Raw genomic sequence first — 22340 nt, 5'->3', positions numbered from 1 at the left:
TAGCTAAAATCTATGCAGTATTTATCAATGTGTCACAAAATACATGCTTTAAACATGATACATCATTCAATATTCCTAACAATTTTCTTTTGTGTGTGGGTCATGGGGGCTTGAATTTGGCCTGGGCTCTGTCCCTGAGCTCTTCAGCTCAAGGCTATGCCCTACCCTAGAGCCAACCTCCACTTCCCATTTTCTAGCGGTTAATTGGAAATAAAGAGTCTCAGGTTCTTTTGTGTCCAGGCTGGCTTTGAACCTTGATCCTCAGATCTCAGCCTCCAGAGTAGCTAGGATTACGGCATTAGCCACCACACCCAGCTGTTCCTATCAATCTTAAGAGCATCTCCTTTGCTGAGAGAAAGAAGCTGAGACTTAGATCACACTTTCTGGAAAACATAATCCTTATTGAAGCTTGAACTCAGGGCTTGGGCATTGTCCTGTACCTTTTTGGCTCAATGTAAGAAAAGTAGTAGTGCTCTACTGCTTGAGCCACAGCTTTCTTTCTGACCTGTTGGAGGTTAATTGAATCCCCTGGCTTCAAATCACAATTAAGCCAGGCATTCAAAGCCAGCCTGATCTCTCTAAAGACCAGGAAACTTTTTTTTTTTTAATATTTTTTATTTATTTATTTATTCATTCATTCATTCATTCATTCATTCATTCATTTATTTATTTATTTGCCAGTCCTGGGCTTGAGCTCAGGGACTGAGCTCTGTCCTTGGGATTTCTCAAGGCTAGAGCTCTACCACTTGAGCCTCAGCACCACTTCTGGCTTTTTCCTGTGTATGTGGTACGGAGGAATTGAACCCGGGTCTTCGTGCATGCTAGACAGGCACTCTACCACTAGGCCAAACTCCTGGCCCCAGACCAGGAAACTTTTATCCCCAATAAATCACTAGAGAATGGGAAGTGGGGCTGTGGCTTAGGGGTAGGGCAGTAGCCTTGAGCTGAAGAGCTCAGGGACATCGCCCAGGCCCGGAGTTCAAGTCCCATGCTCCCCTCCCCCAAAATAAAATAAATAAAATAAAAATTAAATAAGATCACAATCCTCAGATCTCAGCCTCCTGAGTAGTATGATTTGGTGGTACCTTGGTAGGAGATTTTATATTGTACTTTATGTTTTCAATTATTATTATTATTATCACTATTATTATTCTTTTTTTTTGGCCAGTCTTAGGGCTTGAACTCAGAGCCTGAGTACTGTCCTTTGACTTTCTCAAGGCTAAAAATCTCTACCACTTGAGCCACAGCACCACTTCTGCCTTTTCCTATGCATGTGGTACCAAGGAATCGCACCTGGGTCTTTGTGCATGCTAGGCAAGCACTCTACCACTAGACCAAACTCCCAGCCCATTATTATTATTGTTATTATTATTACTAATATGATTATTGCCAGTCATGGGGCTTGAACTCAGGGCCTGGGCACTGTCCTTGGACACTTTTTGCTCAATGCTAGTGCTCTGCCACTTGAGCCACAGCACCACTTCCAGCTTTTCCTATGTATGTGGTACCGATGAATTGAACCCAGGGCTTTGTGCATGCAAGGCAAGCACTCTACCACTTCTTGCCCATTCTTGTTTTTTTTTATTAATGGTCCTTGGGTTTGAACTCAGGGCCTTGTATTTGCTAGGCAGGTACTATACCACTTGAGCTACTAATACCGGCGTTAGGGCTTTTAGGTCTCAGAAGGTAAACTATCTCTCCCTGACCTCATTTCTTTCTTTCATCTCCTCTTTTATTCTCAAGACAGCCACAAAAACTATAATTTCTCTTCTTAAAGGGTTGTCACACTGGGTGCAGTGGCTCAGGCCTGTAACCCTAGCTATTCAGGAGGGTGAGATCTGAGGATCAAGGCTCAAAGCCAGCCAGGGCACAAAAGGAACTGAGACTCTTGTCTCCAATTAAACTCTAGAAAATTGGGAAGTGGGGCTGTGGCTCAAGGGTAGGGTGGGTGGTAGCCTTGAGCTGTAGAGCTCAGGGGAAGCGCCTAGGCTGAGCTCAAGCCCCATGACCCACACACACACACACAAAAAAAATAATAATAAATATATATATATACACGTATGAAACTTACTAATGTACTCTCCCATGCTGAAATAAGCTGGAAGTTCTAAGTTCATCCTCAATCCGATGGTGAACAGGATGGTGAGTGCTCAGGTATGCCCTGTAGGGCTAGGTTTGGGAACATAGACTTTTACCATTTCCAGAAAATAAACTGTTATACTTAGAACCAACAATCTTGTATGTCAGGTCATATACTTACCAACTATCAGCAGAATTCTACAAGTGGCACTTGCCCATCTGTGTGGTTATTCCAGACTGTGAATGTTTCTTACATAATACAGAATATTAAGCAAATCTTACCTTTCCAGATCCAAAGACAGCCTCTTGGGCATATCTAATGAGACACTCCTTGCAGAATAAGTGAGCATCAGCACACTGTGTCAACTCTTCAAATGGAAATTCTCCATAACAACAGCGGCACTCAATCAGCTGGCCATCCTGTAGGTCATCAGAGACACATGTGAATTAGCTTAGACGCTCACTTCATACTGTATGTGAAGGCCCCGTATACCTGTACCAGACACATACCCTGAGATCCAAAGGGACCCCTAGAAGTTACTAAATGAGTTGTTTTCTGCTATCTAAACACAGTTCAGAAAATGCAGGTATGCCTATAACTCACAATTTGGGAAATGGAGACAGTAGGATTATGAGTTTGAGACCAAACTGGGCCACGTAGCAAGATACTGTCTGAAAAAGTGAATAAATAAGTCAAAGCAGCTCAGGGTAGCAAGTGCAACATTAATTCACAGTTAAAGATAGCAAGCTATCCCTGCTCTTTTTGGGGGTGTTTTTTTTGGACTAAATCTTTGTATAAAGCCATCACAGATCATCATTTCCTGGTTCTAAGAGAATTGTAACATCTGTACCCAGACGCTAACATGACTATAAAAGGTGTAAGGTGGTGTGGGATATTATCTGAAAAACTTCTAAAAGTATTTTTTCTTTGTGTTTTCAGGCAAGAATATGAAGGGATAGGGCCGGGAGTTTGGCCTAGTTGGTAGTGTGTTTGCCTAGCATGCACGAAGACCCGGGTTCGATTCCTTGGTACCACATACTTAGAAAAAGCCAGAAGTGGTGCTGGGGCTCAAGTGGTAAGAGTTCTAGCCTTGAGAAAAATCCAAGGACAGTGCTCAGGCCTTGAGCTTAAACCCAGAACTGGCAAAAAAAAAAAAAAAAAAAAGAATATGAAGGGATCATAACTCTGTCTGTTTTCTTTTGCCTGTACGAGGGCTTGAATTTAGGGCTATATGCTACCTGGCAGTTGAATTACCATTTGCACCATGCCTTTAACCCCTCTTTCCTGTGTGTGCCAGTACTGGGGCTTGCTTTAACTCAGGGCCTCTCACTCTTGCTTAGCTTTTTTGCTCAAGGCTGGGACTTTATACTACTTGAGCCATACCTCTATTTCTGCCTTTTAGCTGATTAAACTTTTCTGCCTTGGCTGGCTTTAAATTTCAATACTCAGATCTCAGCCTCCTCAGTAGCTAGTATAATAGCTTTGAACAACCAAGCTTTAGGCCAAACTTTATCTTAAGGGACTAATTAAGTGAATTAAGCCAGTACCATCAACTGACAAACTAGGATTCAACTGAATCTTTTTATTCACTACACAGACAAAAAAGCCATCAGCATGTTCCTACTATGTTGAAAAGGCCGTTACTATATAAGGCAGCAGCAAATGCCCAAGGCCAGATGTACACATTGTCCTCTAAGAGTGTATCTAGCATATTCCAGAAATGTTCCTTAAGAAGAAATTGTTAACACTAACCCCCCACTGCAGTTCTGATTCAGTCCTGTAGTTAGAATGACTGTGCTAGCTCCTGTAACCTGGTTGTAACCTGGTTAAACTCAGCAACTGGAAAGAAAATTAATCAGAAGTTTGTTTTTGAGATGTCAAGGAAATAAGAATTAGGAAGGGAAGCACATGAGATTACTCAGAATAAATGAATTAGGTAAGACTTCACAATACTCTCTGCCTTTCTCTCTCTCTCTCTCTTTTTTTTTTTTTGGATGATACTGGGATTTGAACTTAGGGCCTGGTGCTGTCTCTGAGCTTGGGCTCTATTACTTGAACCATAGCTCCATTTCCAGATTTTTTGTGGTTAATCAGAGATAAGAGTCTCAAGGATTTTACTGCCCTGGCTGGCTTTGAACCATGATCCTCAGATCTTAGCCTCCAGAGTAACTAGGATTACAGGCATGCACCACCAGCACTAAGCTCAAAATACCTTTTGATATTGTTCTTCATTCATCTGCAGGGCAAGCAAAAAGTCTTCATGCTGAGGGGGAAAGAAGTCATACATTCAGATACAAGTTAAGTAGTAAACAGTATTTACTTCTGTGAATGCTACTATCTTGTTACCATAACTATATACTTCAGTCATTAAAAAGATACCTAGAACAACTTGTTGAGAGAATGACATAAATAAGTAAAAAGCAAGTTTGACTACACAGTTTGCTGGTAAGGCTAAGAGGTAACATTGCTGAGAATGCAAAACAGCAGAACCAGGAAAAGAAGCATATCCATACCACTTTTAGGAATCTGACCCAAAGAGGTCTTAGGCTAGAAAGTTCTCTCATAATTATGAAAGATGGAAGTTCAAAATAAAGGTTTCAGAAAAGCTGGCTCCTGCTAGAGGTTCTGAGGGAGAAATCATAGCTTTTGGACACCTGTGACAGTGCTTAACATTTTCTTGGCTTGTAAGCCCATCACTCTAATCTTTGCCTAGACATCCCCTTTTTTTATGTAATCTATCTTCTTCAAGTCCTATTCTCCCCCGCATCCCCCATCCAGGGGCTTGAACTTAGAACCTGGGCACAGCCCTTGGATTTTCTCAAGGCCAGAGCTCTACCACTTGAGCCACAGCACCACTTCTGGCCTTTTCTATGTATGAGGTACTGAAAAATCAATCGCAGGTCTTGGTGCATGCTAAGCCAACCCCCTTCCCATTTTAAAAATTGTTATTAAAAAGGTTATGTACAGAGGGGTTACAGTTATAAAGACCAGGTAAAAAGTATACTTATTTATGGACAATGTCACTCTTTCCTTTATTCTCCCAATTTTTCCCTCCTATCCTCACCCACAAGTTGTACAGTTCATTTTCAACAAACTGTCCAGTACCATTGTTGCATTTGTTCACCCTCTGTCCCTCCATTTCTGTGCCTCCCTTTATACCTCCAAAGATATACAATGAACAGAACAAAAAGAGAAAACGAAACAAAACAGCAAAAAAGAAAAAGCTGGGCTGGGAGTTTGGCCCTAGTGGTAGAGTGCTTGCCTAGCATGCATGAAGACCCAGGTTCAATTCCTTGGTACCAAAAACATAGAAAATAGCGGGAAATGGTACTGTGGCTCAAGTGGTGGAGCTCTAGCTTTGAGATAGCCCAAGGAAAGTGCTCAGGCCCTGAGTTAAGGCCCAGGACTGGCCAAAAAAAAAAAAAGAAGAAGAAAAGAAAAAAAAATTAGTTTTCATTTTCTGGAATTCATTGATAAATATTATTTTGTATGATCAGAAGCACGTAGGTAGTATGCTTTTCTGTTCCTCTCCTAAGAGTATCGTCCTTTGGTCTCACTGTGTATAAATGCCTAGAGCCAAGGTCTTATTTCTAATAGGAAAAAACCCAGAGCCAATTATGGTAGTGGTAAGTGCCTATAATCTCAACACTTGGAGGCTGAGGCAGGATGATGGAGAGTTTGAAGCCAGACTAAGCTATATGGTAAGACTCTAATCAAATAAAGAGTAATTTAAAAAAAAAACATTTAACTAGACATAAAAATCTATGATGGGCTATGTATTCTGTAGATACAATGTTTTATTACATATATTAATATGGTTGTATGACATATAAACTCTCAGCTTAATTATAATTATGTTCTAAAATCTATGTGCCAGTGATTGTATAGAGATTCAATTCTTGAATACTTGTTGGTTGAATATAACATTTGAAATACGATGTAAAAATCAATGCTAATAAATTTTTAATAATAATAATAGAAGTTTCCTATTCCCTGAAACTTCAAAACAACCCTGAAGGTTTGGCCAAAAGAAAAAATGATGGAGTGTGCTCTATTATTACAGATACTAGGTTTTAAAAGGAAAAGAGATCAAAAGATGCTAGTATCTCATACCTGCAACCTTAGCTGTTCAGGTCGCTGAGATCTAGAGGATTTCTGAAGACAGGTTTGGCAGATAATTGGTGATGAGACTCCATCACCAATTAACTAGCAAAAAAACAAGGTTGGAAGTATGGTTCAAGTGGGAGGGGTTCAACTGAGCAAGAAATCCAAGGCATTCAAGTCCTGAGGACTTTTTTGGCAAGTACTTCCATGCCTGACTTCTCCCTCCTCACCCCCCACACCCATGGGGGTGGGGAGAGGGAAGGAAAGAGAAAATGGCTATAGGAATTACTAGAATACTCTGTTAGGTTTTTTGTTGTTGTTGTTTTTTGTTTTTGCCAAACCCAGGCTTAAGCTCAGGGCCTGAGAACTGTCCTTGGGCTTTCTCAAGGCTAGAGCTCTACCACTTGAGCCACAGCACCACTTCTGGTGTTTTCTATGTATGTGGTACCAAGAAATTGAACCTAGGTCTTCATGCATGCTAGGCAAGCACTCTACCACTAGGGCCAAACTCCTGGCCCCATATTGTTGGGTTTTTAAAAAGCAAGGCAGAAGAATACAAATCTTATAGCTGGGTGTGGTGACTCACACCTGTAATCTTAACTACTCAGGAGGCTGAGATCTGAGGATCTTGGTTCAAAGGTAGCCCAGGCACAGAAGGACCTGTGACTCTTATCTCCGATTAACCTCTAGAAAAGGGAAGTGGGGCTCAGCTCAAGGATAGGGAGGTAGCCCTGAGCTAAAGAGCTCAGGGACTGCACTCAGGGGAGTTCAAGCCCCATGACCAGCAAAAAAATCTTATTACCCTCTGGGGAAGAGTGATAACTGGAGCTGTGACTCAAAGTGGTAGAGCACTAGCCTTGAGCTTTTTTAAAAAAGGCTTAGTAACAGTGTCCAGATTCTGATCAAGCCCCCATGATGGGGGGAGCCAATTCCTTCAAAGCTCAAAATAAGCAGAAATTAATGACTTGTTTGTTAAATGACATAAACAGATAATTTCAAGTAACTTCACAATATAGCATTTAAAATTTTTTCGTTTTCCTTAAAAAATGTGACTATATGCCGGGTACCTGTGGCTCATCCATGTAATCCTAGCTACTCAGGAGACTGAGATCTGAGTATTATGAATTCAAAGCCAGCCTGGGAATGAAAGTCAATGATTCTCATCTCCAATTAACCATTAGAAAACAGGAAGTGGGGCTGTGGCTCCAAATAGTAGAGTGCTAGCTTCTAGCTGAAGAACTCAGGGACAGTGCCCAGGCCCAGAGTTCAAGCCCCATGATTGATGCCTCCCCCCCACCTCCGCCCTGAAAAAAAAGACTGGTATACTAGGCACTGGTGGGGTATGCCTATAATCCTAGTTACTCAGAAGGGTGAAATCTGAGGACCATAGTTTAAAGCCAGCCTTAGCAGGAAACTTCATGAGACTCTAAGGTAACATTACTTCTGTACTGTTGATACTAATTCATGTCAACACTGTTTTAAGATGTGACCTCACAGATTCTCTAATATGTTTTAGGGAACCCAGAAGTACCTGTTGCAACTCTAAGAGCCACTACTCCAGAAAATGTTTAAATAAATAATATTCTCGTTTACTTGAATAGCTGTCACTCCATTTGATAAAAATCTTAGAGCTAAATGGAAGCTCTCTATCTGGGATTCTTCCATCATTAAAACCTCACAGAGGTGAAATATACAGTACGAAGTTCCAATTCAATTTCTCTAACAAACTGATTGTTAGAAAACTTGTCAGAATCATTATAAAACCCAATTGTTTCCTGTTGAAAAATCTGTCATGGGGTGTTAGGAATATGGCTTAGTGGTAGAGTGCATGCCTAGCAAGCAATGAAACTCTGAGTTGGATTCCTCAGCACCAAATAAACAGAAAAAGCTGAAAGTGGCTCAAGTGGTAGAGTGCTAATAGCCTTGAGTAAAAGAAGCCCAGGGATAATACTCAGGCCTTGAGTTCAAGCCCCAGAACTGTCAAAAAAAAAAAATCTATCATTGTTGGGCACTGAGGGTTCAAGCCTGCAATTCTAGCTATTCAAGAGGCTGAGATCTGAGGATCACAGTTTGAAGCCAGATTGGGCAGTCAGACAGTCCATCAGACTTTTTTCTCCAACAAAACACTCAGAAAAAGCTGGAAGTGAAGCTGTGGCTCAAGTGGCAGAGTGCTGGCCTTGAGCCAAAGAAGCTCAGAGGCAACACTAAGTTCAAGTCCTAGGACCAGCAAAAGAGAAAAAAGAAAAAACAAAAGGGAATCAGATTAGTCATACAAGTCAAACACTAGGGTAGTGGTCCATTCCTATAATCCCAGTTGTTCAAGGGGCCCAGATCTGAGAATTGAGGTTCCAAGTCAGCTTTAGCAGAAAAATCCATGAGACTCTTCTCTCCAATTAACCACCAAAAAGCAGACACACAGACACAGACACATACACACACACCCATTTCTTAGATTTTCTATGTAGACCAGGCAGGCTTACAAACTTGTGCTCTTCTTGTCTGAGGTGTGCATCTCCACACCCTGCTTAAAAAGGTAAATCTTAAATGATAGTTCTGTATAAAGTCCAACAGGGACAAGTAAGAACCACAGAAACATATCTAAGCCCAAAGTATGGCCTCCTACCTCTGCCATTTCTTTGATTTTCTGCTCATAGAATTCTTGCTCTTGTTGCACAGCCGGAAGGAGGGCCCTCTGGTCATATGACCTACAATGTCGTCGTTTATTTTCCAGAAAGAACATCCGTTTTTCTATTTTTATGTCGCCTATGAGACATATAACAATTCAAAATCACATATACAACTGTGCTAAGAAACAAGACTAGCCATGCTCTATCTCTTGCCATCCACTTATGACTTCCCATAACATATTCTGCAGCTAGAAATTGTGCCTTTTACCAATCCAAACCCACTTTACACTTTCTGGCCTTCTTCTGTGTATACCAATTGTATTTCATGGGATGGCTATACAATTATTACCCATTCCATTCTACTTCACAGCTTTGGATTATTATGAAGAGTGACCTCTGTTTATTAATCAACTTGCAGTTGAGTTGGGTATACAGGAAAAAAAGAAAGTATAAATAACAGGATGTTTGCTACAGAAAATAATGCCAAATTTCCAAAGTGGTTGTTTCAATTTATATCCTCCTACCACAAGGTGTAAGTTCTAGTTGTTCAACATGCTTGCCAACATCTAATATCATCAATTGTTGGGAGCCAGAGTGGAATCAAACTGTACCTTGACTTGCATCAGACGATGGCTTTATTGTCTTATTGCTTTCTGGCCCTATTCTATGTAAATGACCTGAGAATTACCATATGAATGTAACACCTGGAGGTTCCCTGGGTCAGGAGGAGGGAAGAAGGGGGAGTGGCAGTCTTGCGGACATCCCGGACCCGGTGTGTCTGTCTCTCTTCTTTTTCTTCCTAGTCCTTGTCCCCTATTTCAGGAACCTCAATCTGCGAACCCTGGTTTGCTGCCGGTTGGCCCCGGCAATCAATATTTTATTTTAGCCATCTTGGTAGGTATAAAAGCTATGTATGTATTTTTCTTTAACTTTAAATTTGAAAATCTTCACATATATAGAAAAGCTAATAAGAGTTTCCCAGCCTTGGGGCTGGGAGTTTGGCCTAGTGATAAGAGTGCTTGCCTAGCATGCACGAAGATTCCTCAGTACCACATACATAGAAAAAAGCCAGAAGTGGCTCATGTGGTAGTGCGCTAGCCTTGAGAAAACTCAAGGATAGTGCTCAGGCCCTGAGCCCAAACCCAGGACTGGCTTTTATACCAGGCTGGCTTTGAACCTTGATCCTCAGATCTCAGTCTCCTGAGTTGCTAGGATTACAGGTTTGAGCTACTGCACCCAACTGCATCCTCAGTTCTGCACTATCATGTGAGGTAGCAGATAACATTCAGAATCAAAGACAGCAGAAGAGCAAAAACCAGAAACAGACTGTCCATTTTTTTTTTTCTTTTTTTGCCAATCTTAGGGCTTGAACTCAGGGCCTGAGCACTGTCCTTGGGCTTTCATCAAGGCTAGTGCTCTACCATTCATGCATGTTAGGCAAGCACTATCCCACTAGGCCATGCTCCCAGCCTGTCTGTTCAGATTTTATATATCTTGGTGGTCTCCTAGAAAACTATCTTCCACTGAAAAAATTTCAACTTAAGCTGGGTAATTATACAGGATTCTAGATACTAACACAGTGAAAACAAAAGAAGATATTCTTAGGAGGGAAACACAAAGGCAAAATGTCTAAGTGATACTTACATAAAATAATATACATACTGAAGGGTTAGGAGGAAAGCACAGAACTCAAGAAAAAAAGGGCAAAAACAACAGAAGTGGAACTCACTGGACACTGATGAAAGTGAACTATACAATGGGTGGCTGGGGACAGGAGGAAGGGACTAGGGGAGAATGAGGGTACAAACAGAAGATACTGTGTGAAAGGATATGCACTCATTACCTGACTCATGTAATTGTAATCACACTGTACATCATACAAGCAAATAAACAAAAACAAAAATGGGGGGGCGGTGTTTCCTCCACAGAATTGCTTTTGCTTCTTTTTTAAATATGTGTTACACAGGCATGTTAGGCGCTGGTGTGTCACATCTATAATCTTAGCTACTCAAGAGAATGAAATCTGAAGATTAAGGCAGAGAAGTTTTTATGACAATATTGGTATTTTCAATTAATAAAAATGTGGCTTAAGTGCCTAGTGTGGCCTACTGAATAGAGTGCTTGCTTAGAATGCACAAAGCAGCAGGTTCCATTCCTAAGTACCACATATACAGGAAAAGCTGGAAGTGGTGCTTTGGCTCTAGTGGTAGAGTGGTAACCTTGAGAAAGCCAAAGGAAAGTGCCCAGGCCCTTAGTTAAAGCACTAGTGCCGGGGCCAACCGGCAGCAAACCAGGGTTCGCAGATTGGGGTTCCTGAAATCGGGGGCAAGGACTAGGAAGAAATAGAAGAGAGACAGACACACCGGGTCCGGGATGACTGCCGCGTTTATTTTTCACTCCCGCTTCTCCCCTCCTCCAGACCCAGGGAACCTCCAGGTGTTACATTCATATGGTAATTCTCAGGTCATTTACATAGAATAGGGCCAGAAAACAATAAGACAATAATGCCATCGTCTGATGCAAGTCAAGGTACAGTTTGATTCCACTCTGGCTCCCAACACACTAGGACTAGCAAAAAAAAAAAAAAAAAAAAGTACTGGACGTGGTGGCTCACACCTATAATCCTAGCTACTCAGGAGGCTGAGATCTGAGAATCACGCTTCTAAGCCAGTCTGGGGACTAAAAAGTCTGTGAGGCTCTTATCTCCAATTAATCACCAGAAAACTGGAAGTAGTAATGGCTAAGGGGTGGGGCAATAGCCTAGAACTGAAGAGCTCAAGGAAAAAGCCCAGGCTGAGCTCAAGTCCCATGAATGACACCCCACCCCCCCCCAAAAAAAATGTGGCTCAAGTAATAGAATGAAAAGGGCACCTGAGAGCATGAGGCCCTAAGTTCAAGTCCAAGTACTGGCCCATGCACAAGACCCACACACACAAAAATGAGTTAGTCATTGTCAGTTATGTCTGACCCAGCATGGGGCCCTCTGTAAGAGCTGTAGAAGACCTCAATGACAATGCAGAAGGGAAAAGGCTCAGATCAGAGCTTCACACATTCATCCACACTCAGCTCATTACCTTGTTCAAATCTGAAATCTATGTAGGAATACTGATTCATTTCTTTCCTTTTTTTTCTTTTTCCACTAGTTTCTGGCGAAAGCTCCTGCCATTTTTTAATAGCATCAGAAAAGGCCTAAAAAAAAGTGAGAAAGAAAAGGTTATTTACTATTGTAAAGCATATAGGGTTAGGGATCATAACTCAAGTGGTAGAGAACTTGCCTATCAAAAAGGCCTTGAATATAATCCCCTGTACCATGAAATTTAAAAAAAAAAAAAAAGTAACAGCCAGTTTCCAAATGTCATCTTCACTCAATGTCTGCTCCCTTCCCTGTGTGTCTCTCCAGTAACAGGCAGCAGCAAGAAAGATAACATTTTGCTATCTTTATTTTCCAAGACATTTAGAATTAGACAGCCTCAGAACAAAAATACTTAATGACAGGTTCAAGGACAACAAAAGGAAATAAAAACTGCCGAAATGCCAGGCACTGATCTGTGGATCAAAGCCCTCCTGGGCACAAAAGTCTTTTGAGACATGTTTCTCCAATTAACCACCAGAAAACTAGAAGTGGCAGCTGTGGTTCAAAATGATAAAGCACTACTAGCCTTGAGCTGAAGAGCTCAGGAACAGTGCCCAGGCCCAGACTTCAAGCCCACATACAACAAAAAACAAACTCCTAAATATCTTCAGATAAATTCCATGTCACTTCCTAGCTAGCTAGTGGCACTGGTCTATCTTTTTGTTGTTGTTGCTGGTTGAACTGAGGGCCAGGGTACTGTCCCTAAGCTCTTTTGCTCAATCCTAGTGTTCTACCACTTTGAGTCATAGCACCACTTTCTGTTTTCTAGTATTGGAGCTAAGAGTCGAACACTTTTCCTGCTCAGGCTAGACTCAGATCTCACTCTCCTGAGCAGCTAGGATGACAGGTGTGAACCATCAGCACCCAGGTGTTTGGTATATCTACCATACCTATGGTAATGCAGAGGAGACTAGATTCTGAAGAGAGGAAAGGGGGGGGGGGCGAATGTGGCTCATATCTGTCATCCTAGATACTCAGGGGGCTGAGATCTGAGGATTGCAATTCAAAGCCAGCCCAGGCAAGACCATGAGACTCTTATCTTCAATTAACCACTAGAAAACCAGAAGTGGAGCTGTGGCTCCAAGGGTAGGGTTCTAGTCTTGAACTAAAGAGCTCAAGGACAGTGCCCAGGCCCAGAGTTCAAGACCCATGACCCACAAAATAACAAAAAACACACACACAAAAAAAACAAACCCCAAAACAAAAAAACACTGAAAAACTCTGAAGGAGGTGGCAGTTGGCAGGAAACTAGAGAGAGAAACACAGAAAGAAGGCTGCTAATCCTGAGCTGGTCTATGGCTACTCCGACTCGGAAAGGAAGACTACAAACTACAAAAAAAAAAAAAAAAAAGTATAAACAGAGGGCCCTGATGTTGTACTGCTAATATGAGCTATGGAAAAAGCTCACATAGTGCACATACATTAATATCAGTAGGAAGATCTGTGAGGCAGCAACTCCATCAGTATGGAAGACTAGCCACAGTGAGGAAAGACATTCTAGTGAGAGGGGTTGGCTAGCTGTCACTCCTTCAAAAAGGCTTTTATTTCTCCTTGAATTATGAATAACTTCACTGGGTACACTAATATAGGTTGACAATTGTTATTTTTCAGGGCTTATCCTTCCTATACTTTGTGTTAGAATTGCATTGAGAAATTTGTTATGATGAAACTTAAAAGACTACTGAAGACTAGGCTTTTTTTTGCGGGGGGAGAGGGCGGGTTGGGATGGGGGTGGGAGGCAGTTCCAAGGTCTGAACTCAGGGCCTTGGCACTGTTCCTGTTCTTTTACTCAAGGTTTGTACTCTATCACTTGAGCCACAGTGCCATTTCTGGATTTTTCTGTTTATGTGGTACTAAGGAATCAAACCCAGGGCTTTATGCATACAAGGCAAGCATTCTACCAGTAAGCCACATTCACAGCTCAATACTAGCTAGGTATTTTTAATAGAAGCACAGCCTTTTGCTGAGCTTCAGTTTCCTTGCTGTGTACAAGGAACAGCCTTTTTTTTTTTTTTCTCTTGCAAAGTGAAGACATCTTGAGGTGTTTTTTTTTTTTTTTTTTTTTTTTTTTTTTTGCCAGTCCTGGGCTCAAGCTCAGGGCCTGAGCACTGTCCTTGGACTTTCTCAAGGCTAGAGCTCTACCACTTGAGCCTCAGCACCACTTCCGGCTTTTTTCTATGTATGTGGTACCAAGGAATCGAACCTAGGTCTTTGTGCATGCTAGGCAGGCACTCTACCACTAAGCCAAACTCCTAGCCCAAGGAACAACCTTTAGGATGTTTACAATAAAAAGTGAAAATGAGGTCCAGCTGCAGTGAAAAACTGAGTGACAGAGCAATTCAAAATCATCCCTGGATATGTTTTCTACAACATGTCCACATAACAGTCCTATCCTCTGTACCAGACTTTTTTTTAACCATTTACATATAACAATGACAGATCCCCAGTTGAATTGGCCACATCCTGTTTCAACTCTTCCTAAGAGTATGTCGCCTTAAATACTTCTCTTCAGTCCAGTCTGGATTCATCTTACTTCAAAATACTCTGAGATTTCCAAACTACCCACTGAAACAAGATGTCTTTTTAAACAAAAACAGTAAAGAGAAACATGATAAACGGGACAAGAAGGAAGCACCTCTTTACACAAAGTATTACTAAAATCACATAGGTAGAGCTGCAGAAAAGAGCTCAGGAAACCATTTGGATAAATCTCCATGTTTAAGCTGGCTCAGGATGACAGTGGATTCAAGATGAGCCAGAACTAAACCACAAAGCCCTACATCCTCTTAAGGGAAGAGTCTGTGAAATGACCAAACTTTGGTGTGCAGTCCCTCTTACCTTCCTAGGACAAGGATGCTGATCTCTGGGAGTGAGGTGTTGGGATGCTGGAGATGGGACCTAGACCCTTCTACATGCTAAGCACATGCTCTATCATTTAACTATGGTGCTAACCTCTGCTCATTTGAACCCTTCTGGAGCTCCGAAAAAGCTTAAGTCCCAGGGCAGTGAAGGATTAGGCACAGTCTAAACACCAGGCATCAAGGAGCCCTTTCTGCCTGTAGTCATTACTTTACAGGAAGCTCACTTTTTTTTTTTTGTGGGGAGTGGGGGAAGCAGTCCTGGGGCTTGAATTCAGGGCCTGGATACTGTCCATGGGCTTTCTCAAGGCTAGCACTCTATCGCATGAGCTACAACACCACTCCTGGCCTTTTCTGTGTATGTGGTATCCAGGTATCAAACCCAGAGTTTTGTGCATGCGGCAACATTCTACCACTAGGCCACCCTCTTGGCTCGGGAAGCTCACTTTTTAATGACAGTACAGGCATTCCCTATTTTATAGAATGAAGGATAAGAGTAAGAATTACTCCTTCAGAGTAATTTTACCTAAAATCAATCCATAATTAGGAGCTTGCTGACAAATGCCCCAATCTTGGCAATCTGAAAGAAGGGGCTGAGTCTAGACTCAGCACAAGCCACCTTCACCTGGGCCTCACTTGAAATAGCCTCACTTAAAATACTTGGTGCATATTTTAATCATTAAAATAAATCTACGCCTATAATCTGGGGAAAATATCAGTGTTAGCTGAGTATCATAATCACCTGAGCAGCAGAAAAGCTGAAGACAGTAGAGGAAGCAAGTGGTATGGACAAATGTTGTCCCTGCTCACACTGTCCAAGTTGACAGTCACAATTAACAGGAGCTGCACAGCCAGCCTTGTTAAACAAGTATGTCTCAGCAACCCACTAGCTGCAACACCTCCCTAAGCACTAGAACTGTGGCCTACATGTGGTATTTTCCCTCAGGCCTTCAGGGAAATTGCAGCTTTCAGGAGCTGATTTTTCTTTTGGAAAGCATCCTCACTGGGCACAAATGTCTGTTCCTTTCTCATAGACATTTCCTCAGGTAACTAAAAACTAAGACACCTGGGGGATGGTGTGTCACTGTCCCAAATTAGAGCAATTCAGGAAGGAATAAGATTGACACATCTTTCAAATCCTAGTCATTCTGCAATCCACATTTAGCTTATCACTCCAAAAGTCTTATGATCAAACTGGAACTTCTGACTCTAATGTATTTTTTGTTTTGTTTTGGTGGGGCTTGAATTCAGGTCCATGACATTATTCCTTCCATTCAAAGCTGGCTCTCTATCACTCAAATCACACCCCAATTTTCAGCTTTTGGCTGGTTAACTACAGGTGAGTGTCATGGAGGACCAGGAGTTTGGCCTAATGGTAGAGTGTTTGCTTAGCATGCCTAAAGACCTGGGTTTGATTCCTTGGTACCATATACATTTCTATGTATATGGAAAGACTGGAAATGGTGCTGTGGCTCAAGTGTTAGAGCTCTAGCCTTGAGAAAGCCCAAGGACAGTGCACAGACCCTGAGTTCAAGTCCCAGGACTGGCATTAAAAAAAAAAAAAAAAGTGCTATGGTGGACTTTTCTGCCAGGGCTGGCTAGGGACCTCAATCCTCAAATCTCTGAAGTAGCTAAGATTACATGTGTGAGACACTGGTAGGTGGCTTTAATGTAGAATTTTTTACCCATTTAGTTTTTTTCTGGCCAGATAACACCTTTGTCTGTTATCTTTACTCTGACAAATTTCTTAGCTCTTTGCTATCACAAACTGTCCCAGTCCTCATTGTTGTCCCACAAAGAAGTAAACAAGTGTAACCCAATGGAAAGACCAAAGAGTACACCTTTCGAGTTATTGCATAGTGTCCTTTGAGTTCATGCAGGGCCCACTTGATGTCTTGACTGCTGAGCATTTTGAAATCAGCCATCAGGAGGTCAGCAGCCTGGATGAAGCAGCGCTGGTCAAGAGGAGTCAATGTGGAAAAGTCAAAGAAGTCTACCTTAGGCAGCTGGAGTGAGAGAAGCACAAAGTTAGAAGCCAATAGTTCATGCAGCCATGATCATACATGTCACCCTCCCTCCTACAGGATGAAAAAAATCATTTCCAAAGTTAAATGTGATAGAAAATACTAATTTTGTTTTGTCTCAGAAGAATTACTCTGTATTTCTGCAACAGAGACAGAGAAATGGTGGTCATAGAGGATAAACATCTGCCTGAAGTCTGACTAGTAAAACTAGTCAGATTAGTAAAGAATTATTACTAGGACCTGAACTCAAACTTTCAGCCATTTTCTTTCTTCAAACTGTTTAAAACATAAATATCAACTTTACCCTTGCTCCAGAACACATAACAGAGGAAGTAAAAAATCTGTGGAAGATCAAGTGCTAGACCTTAATTATGGTTGGTCAGAATCATCCTTTCCACACAGCATATTAAATGCTAGTTTACATCACAAATGAAGATAATGATCAAATGTTTAAAGAACCAAACTTTACATCTGACATGAACAAGTATATAAATTCTACGCAAACCTTTTACCAGGACAAACATACTCTAAATAGATATTAAACTCCTGGTATTGATTTGCAAACTGAAGTATTTACAAGGAGGCATAGTAATGCTTTTGTAATTTACCATGAAAAACATTGTAATGAAATGAAATACAAAGATGTGTTGTTGGGCAGACAGATGACAAAGCGTGACAAAGTGAAATTTATGTATTTTTCATTAACATGAGTGGCGAACATAAAGGTGATTACAGCGTAAAAAATTTCAATTTCAATTTGTGTTTGAAAATTTCATAAATAAAATGTTAAGAAGGATAGTTCTAAACAAAGAATCATGGACAATTCTTGTTTCACTTTTAGGAATCAGCTTTGTTGGTTTTAAGCCAGAGAAGACTTACTACTTTGTGGGCGAGGGAAAAGACTAACAGTGAAAGAAGACTCCTTTGAGTCAAATCTAGAGTTCAAAGAGGCACAGGGAGGGGGATTCCATTGAAAGACTACATTCTGAAATTCCATTTTTATTTCTAGTCTTTAAAATGATGTCCTAAATATGTACTTCTGTTGATAAATAAAGATGACGAAAAAGGCAGAGCAGTTCCAGGTATAGATGGTACACTTGCCTTTATATCATCTTGGCTGGCGAGCAGACTACTGCTGGGGTTGATAATGACTCTATCTTCTCTCTTTGGATAATCTGGATTTTCCAGAAGAAAATTGCAAAGTCTGCAAAAACACATGGTGTTACTTTTGAACTGCTTTCAAATCCCAAAACTAACCACTGATTCAAATGCACCTTTTGAAAAATAAAAGTCCCTGGAGACAAAGGACAGCCAGTCCATCAAGGATGCACTGGGAGTGGTGGTACCCTCTTCTAATCCCAGAACTTGGGAGACAAAGGCAAGTTAGGTCAGGCTGGGTTACACAGTGAGACTATCTCAAATAAAACATAACTATAAGAAAAAACAAAACAAAACGGAATTAAGGCATTTGTAGTGCAGAAAACCTAAACTGTAATAATATACAAATAGCTTTTGTTTGCTAGTTTAAGTAGGAATAAGCATGCTGATGAAGACCAAGTCCTATGAAGCTTATTTATTTGTTGGTTGTTAATGCAATGAAGTCATTGAATTACTACTGGTTAAACTGTATGGAATTGGAGAATTCAAAAGTAATTACTCTTGTAGATACCCGTGACTCACATTGTAATCCTACTTACTCAGGAGGCTGTGGCTTAAAGCCAGCCTAGGCAAGAAAGTCTGTGAGATTTTTATCTGCAATTTACTACCAAAAAAGCCACAAGCAGAGCTGTGGCTCAAGTGGTAGAGCTCAAGGGCTGAACACCAGCCCTGAGCTAAAGCCCAGTATGGGCACAAAAAAACCCCCAAGGGATGGGAGAATAGTGGTAGAGTAGTTGCCTAGCATGTCATGAAGCTCTGGGTTCCATTCTTTGCTACCACATATATAGGAAAAGCCAGAAGTGGCCCTGTGGTTCAAGTGGCAGAGCAATAGCCTTGAGCAAAAAGTGCCTAAGGACTGTGCACAGGTCCTGAATTCAAGCCCCAGGAGTGGCAAAACAAATCGCCCCCCTCCCAAAAAATACAAACAAAAAATAGCACACCTATGTTAACTCTGAATTTTCTTTTGTTTTTGTTTGAGAGGGTCTCAATGTATAACCTAGGCTAGCTCAATACGTACTCCAGACTGGCCTTACGATTCTTCTGCCCCAGGATCCTGCTTGGCTAATTTTTCATTTTTATTCTTTAGGATATTTGTACATAAAAAAATATTTACCACTTTTACACAGGCAGGGTAGGTGCAGAACACTGTTAAAATTATGTCAAGAAAGTATTTTTTAACATCTTGACTAAACACAGGCAGTATTGAAGGGCAGAAATAACTAGGGATCTTAATTCCATAACAGCACCCCATTCCAAAAGAGGGGGGCCAGGAGTTTGGCCTAGTGGTGGAGTTCTTACCTAAGACCCAGGTTCGATTCCTCAGTACCACATAGATAGAAAAAGCCAGAAGAGGTGTTGTGGCTCAAGTGGTAAAGCTCTCACCTTGAGAAAGCACAAGGACCGTGCTCAGGCCCTGAGTTCAAGTTCCAGGACAAAAAAAAAAAAGAACCAAAAGAGGTCTAGACATGACTAACTTCAGAACTAATATAGTATCATTACAAGGACATGGTGCTATGTGAAACAAACCAGTCAGAAAAAGACAAATGCTAAACGATTCCACTTACATCAGATACCTAGAGTAGTCAAATTGAGACAGAAAAAATAGGGGATTCCATGGGCTAGGAGAGCAGAGAATGGGAATTTAGTATTTAATGGGGACAAAGTTTCAGTTTGAAATGGATGGTAGAGATGGTTGCACAATCACATGAATGTGCTTTGAACTGTGTACTTATAAAAATGGTTAAAATGATAAAATTTAAAAAATATAATAGAATACTTACACATTTAAATCATAGTAACTTTTTGAGTGAATTATCTCTTCAATATACCCATTTGCTACATCTGGAAATCTTGCTTCCTAGGAAGAAATAACATCATATAGTATTCTGAAATTACAATGACAAATGGCAAAAAATACATAAAATAATTAATGACTGTAAAAGTGTTGTGTTTGGGTTAAAATTCAGTCTTGGCTCCAGATTCATACAGAAGATAAAGACTAGAAAGGTCCTAGAAGTCATCTGGCCCTCTATCCCATTTAGCTATCCATTTTTCATGCTTTCAACAAATACTGAGCATCCCTGTGTAGATAGGTAAGGTATAATCCCATGCCTGCTACTCAAAAGGCTCAAAACTTACTGGGCCAGATTAATAAACCTAGGTGAAGTAGAATTAACACAGATTTCTATCTGTTTCTACTAAGTATTGCACATAAACAACATCAAAAGCTACTGAGAATTCTGTGTTTTTTTTGTTTTTTTGGGGGTGGGTGGGAGGGTCAGTGGTGGGGGTTTGAACTCTGAGCCTGGGCACTATCCCTGAGCTCTTCAGCTCAAGGCTAGCATTCTACCACTTTAAGCCATAGTGATTAACTGGAGATAAGAGACTCGAACTTTCATGGCCTGGCTGGCTTTGAACAGTGATCCTTGGCCTTCAGCCCCGAGTAACTAGGATAACAGGAGTGAGCCACCAGCACCTGGCTCAGGGCCTGTGTTCTGTCCCTGAGTTCTTTTGCTCAAGGCTAGCACTTTACTACTTTGAGCCACAGTTCCTCTTTCAGTTTTTTTTTTCATTAATTCAGTTTATTGTTAATATAGAGGTGATGTATACAGGGATTACAATTACATGAGTCAGGTAATGGGTACATATCCTTTCATGCAGTGTCTTCTGTTCCCTCATTCTCTTCCAGATCCCTCCTGTCTCTACTCAACAGTTGTATAGTTCACTTTCATCACTGTCCAGTGAGCTCCACTGCTATACTTTTTCACCTTTTTTCCCTTGAGTTCTGTGACTTCCCCCTCAACCCTTCAGAAGATGTACACTTAAAGGCAATTAAAAAAAAAAAACACTAAAAAAAAAAGAGGTCCCTTGTTTCTGTATGTTTCAGTACATATTTTATATAAACATGAGGAAGCACTTTGTATTGGGCCTTTGTGTTTTCCTAGAAAGTCCCCTCTTTTTGTCTCACTGTATTAGTATCTAGAATCCTGTATAATTTTTCATGTCCCAGTGTACTTTAGATCTAGCTCCTGCATCTAAAAGAACAAATACATCACTGGTCTCTCCGAGTTTGGCTTATATCACTTAACATGATTTGCTCTAGTTCTGTCCATTTCCCTGTACATGACATTTTATTCTTTCTAACAGCTATGGGCAATTGTATATAGATAACATATTTTTTTTTTAACCATTCATCTCTTGTGGGGTATTTGGTCTGTTTCCATATCTTGGCTACTGTGAATAGTGTGGCAATGAAGACGGATGTGCAGTGTCGTCATCATATCCTGTCTCTTGATGTTCAGGGTAGATGCCTAGGAGTATATGGCTGGGTTGTAGGGAAGGTCTGGTCTATGTTTAGTTTTTTGAGGAACCTCCAGACTGCTATCCAAAGTGGTTGTGCTAGTCTACATTCCCAACAACAGTGCAGTAGGGCTGCTTTTCCCCACATCCCCACCAAAATTTGTTGTTGTTCAAATTCACAATGTTGCCCAATCTTATTGGGGTGAGATGGAATCTCAGAGTTGTTTTGATTTAAATGTCTTTTATGGTCAGGGATGATGAGTATTTTTGTTCATGTATTTCTCTGCCACTCTTACCTCTTTAAGAAGTCTCTCTTTGGGCCGAGAATGTAGTCTAGTGGTAGACTGACTGCTTGTGTACCACGCATGAAAACCTGTGTTCAATAGCTTGCTACTATATACACAGAAAAAGTTGGAAGTGGTGCTGTGGCTCAAGGGGTAAAGCACTGACCTTGAGAAATCCCAAGGACAGTGCCCAGGCCCTGAGTTCAAGTCCCAGGACTGATCCCCCCCCCCAAAGGAAGTCTCTCTAGTTAATTTATTAATTTTGATAGGATTTGGGCTCCCTGTATATACAGACTGGATATTAGGACATATTGCTGGTAAAGATCTTTCCAGCTGGTTAGTAAAACAGACTTCTTTATTTCTTTTTTTTTTTTTTGCCAGTCCTGGGCTTGAGCTCAGGGTCTGAGCACTGTCCTTGGACTTTCTCAAGGCGAGAGCTCTAGCTCTTGAGCCTCAGCACCACTTCTGGCTTTTACCTATGTATGTGGTACCGAGGAATCGAACCCGGGTCTTCATGCATGCTAGGCAAGCACTTTAACCAGTAGGCCAAACTCCTGGCCCCTAAAACAGACTTCTTAAAAGGCAGATCCCAGCTAACTCTGGACATTCCGTCCTGCGTCACTCCTCACAGCAGCTATCCAAATGAACTGTTATGTTGACAGAAATACTCTAATGTGTTTATTGTTAGCTACATGTGTATACTGACATATGTGACTAATATGCTGGAAAAGGAATTTTATGACTTTGTCAAACATTTCAGTATCAACAGCCA

At 41.1% G+C, this 22340-nt stretch overlaps 1 protein-coding gene across 2 annotated transcripts in view; it reads right to left on the bottom strand.

Moving 5' to 3' along the window:
• The window catches only part of Rnf216 (ring finger protein 216), a 91259-nt gene that overhangs the window by 59559 nt on the left and 9360 nt on the right, over nt 1-22340 (bottom strand). For both annotated transcript variants that reach the window (XM_090329813.1, XM_090329814.1), the window contains exons 4-10: nt 19766-19842; nt 17928-18030; nt 16644-16808; nt 11886-12000; nt 8808-8947; nt 4293-4343; nt 2362-2499 (exon numbers count right to left, since the gene is read on the bottom strand). In XM_090329813.1, coding sequence (XP_090185939.1) covers nt 2362-2499; nt 4293-4343; nt 8808-8947; nt 11886-12000; nt 16644-16808; nt 17928-18030; nt 19766-19842 — 789 coding nt within the window. The remainder of the gene's footprint in view (nt 1-2361; nt 2500-4292; nt 4344-8807; nt 8948-11885; nt 12001-16643; nt 16809-17927; nt 18031-19765; nt 19843-22340) is intronic.

This window comes from Megascapheus bottae, chromosome 3, assembly GCF_031878675.1.
Source record: "Megascapheus bottae isolate mThoBot1 chromosome 3, mThoBot2.hap1, whole genome shotgun sequence".
NCBI lineage: Eukaryota > Metazoa > Chordata > Mammalia > Rodentia > Geomyidae > Megascapheus > Megascapheus bottae.
This window is presented reverse-complemented; position numbering and strand designations above follow the sequence as displayed.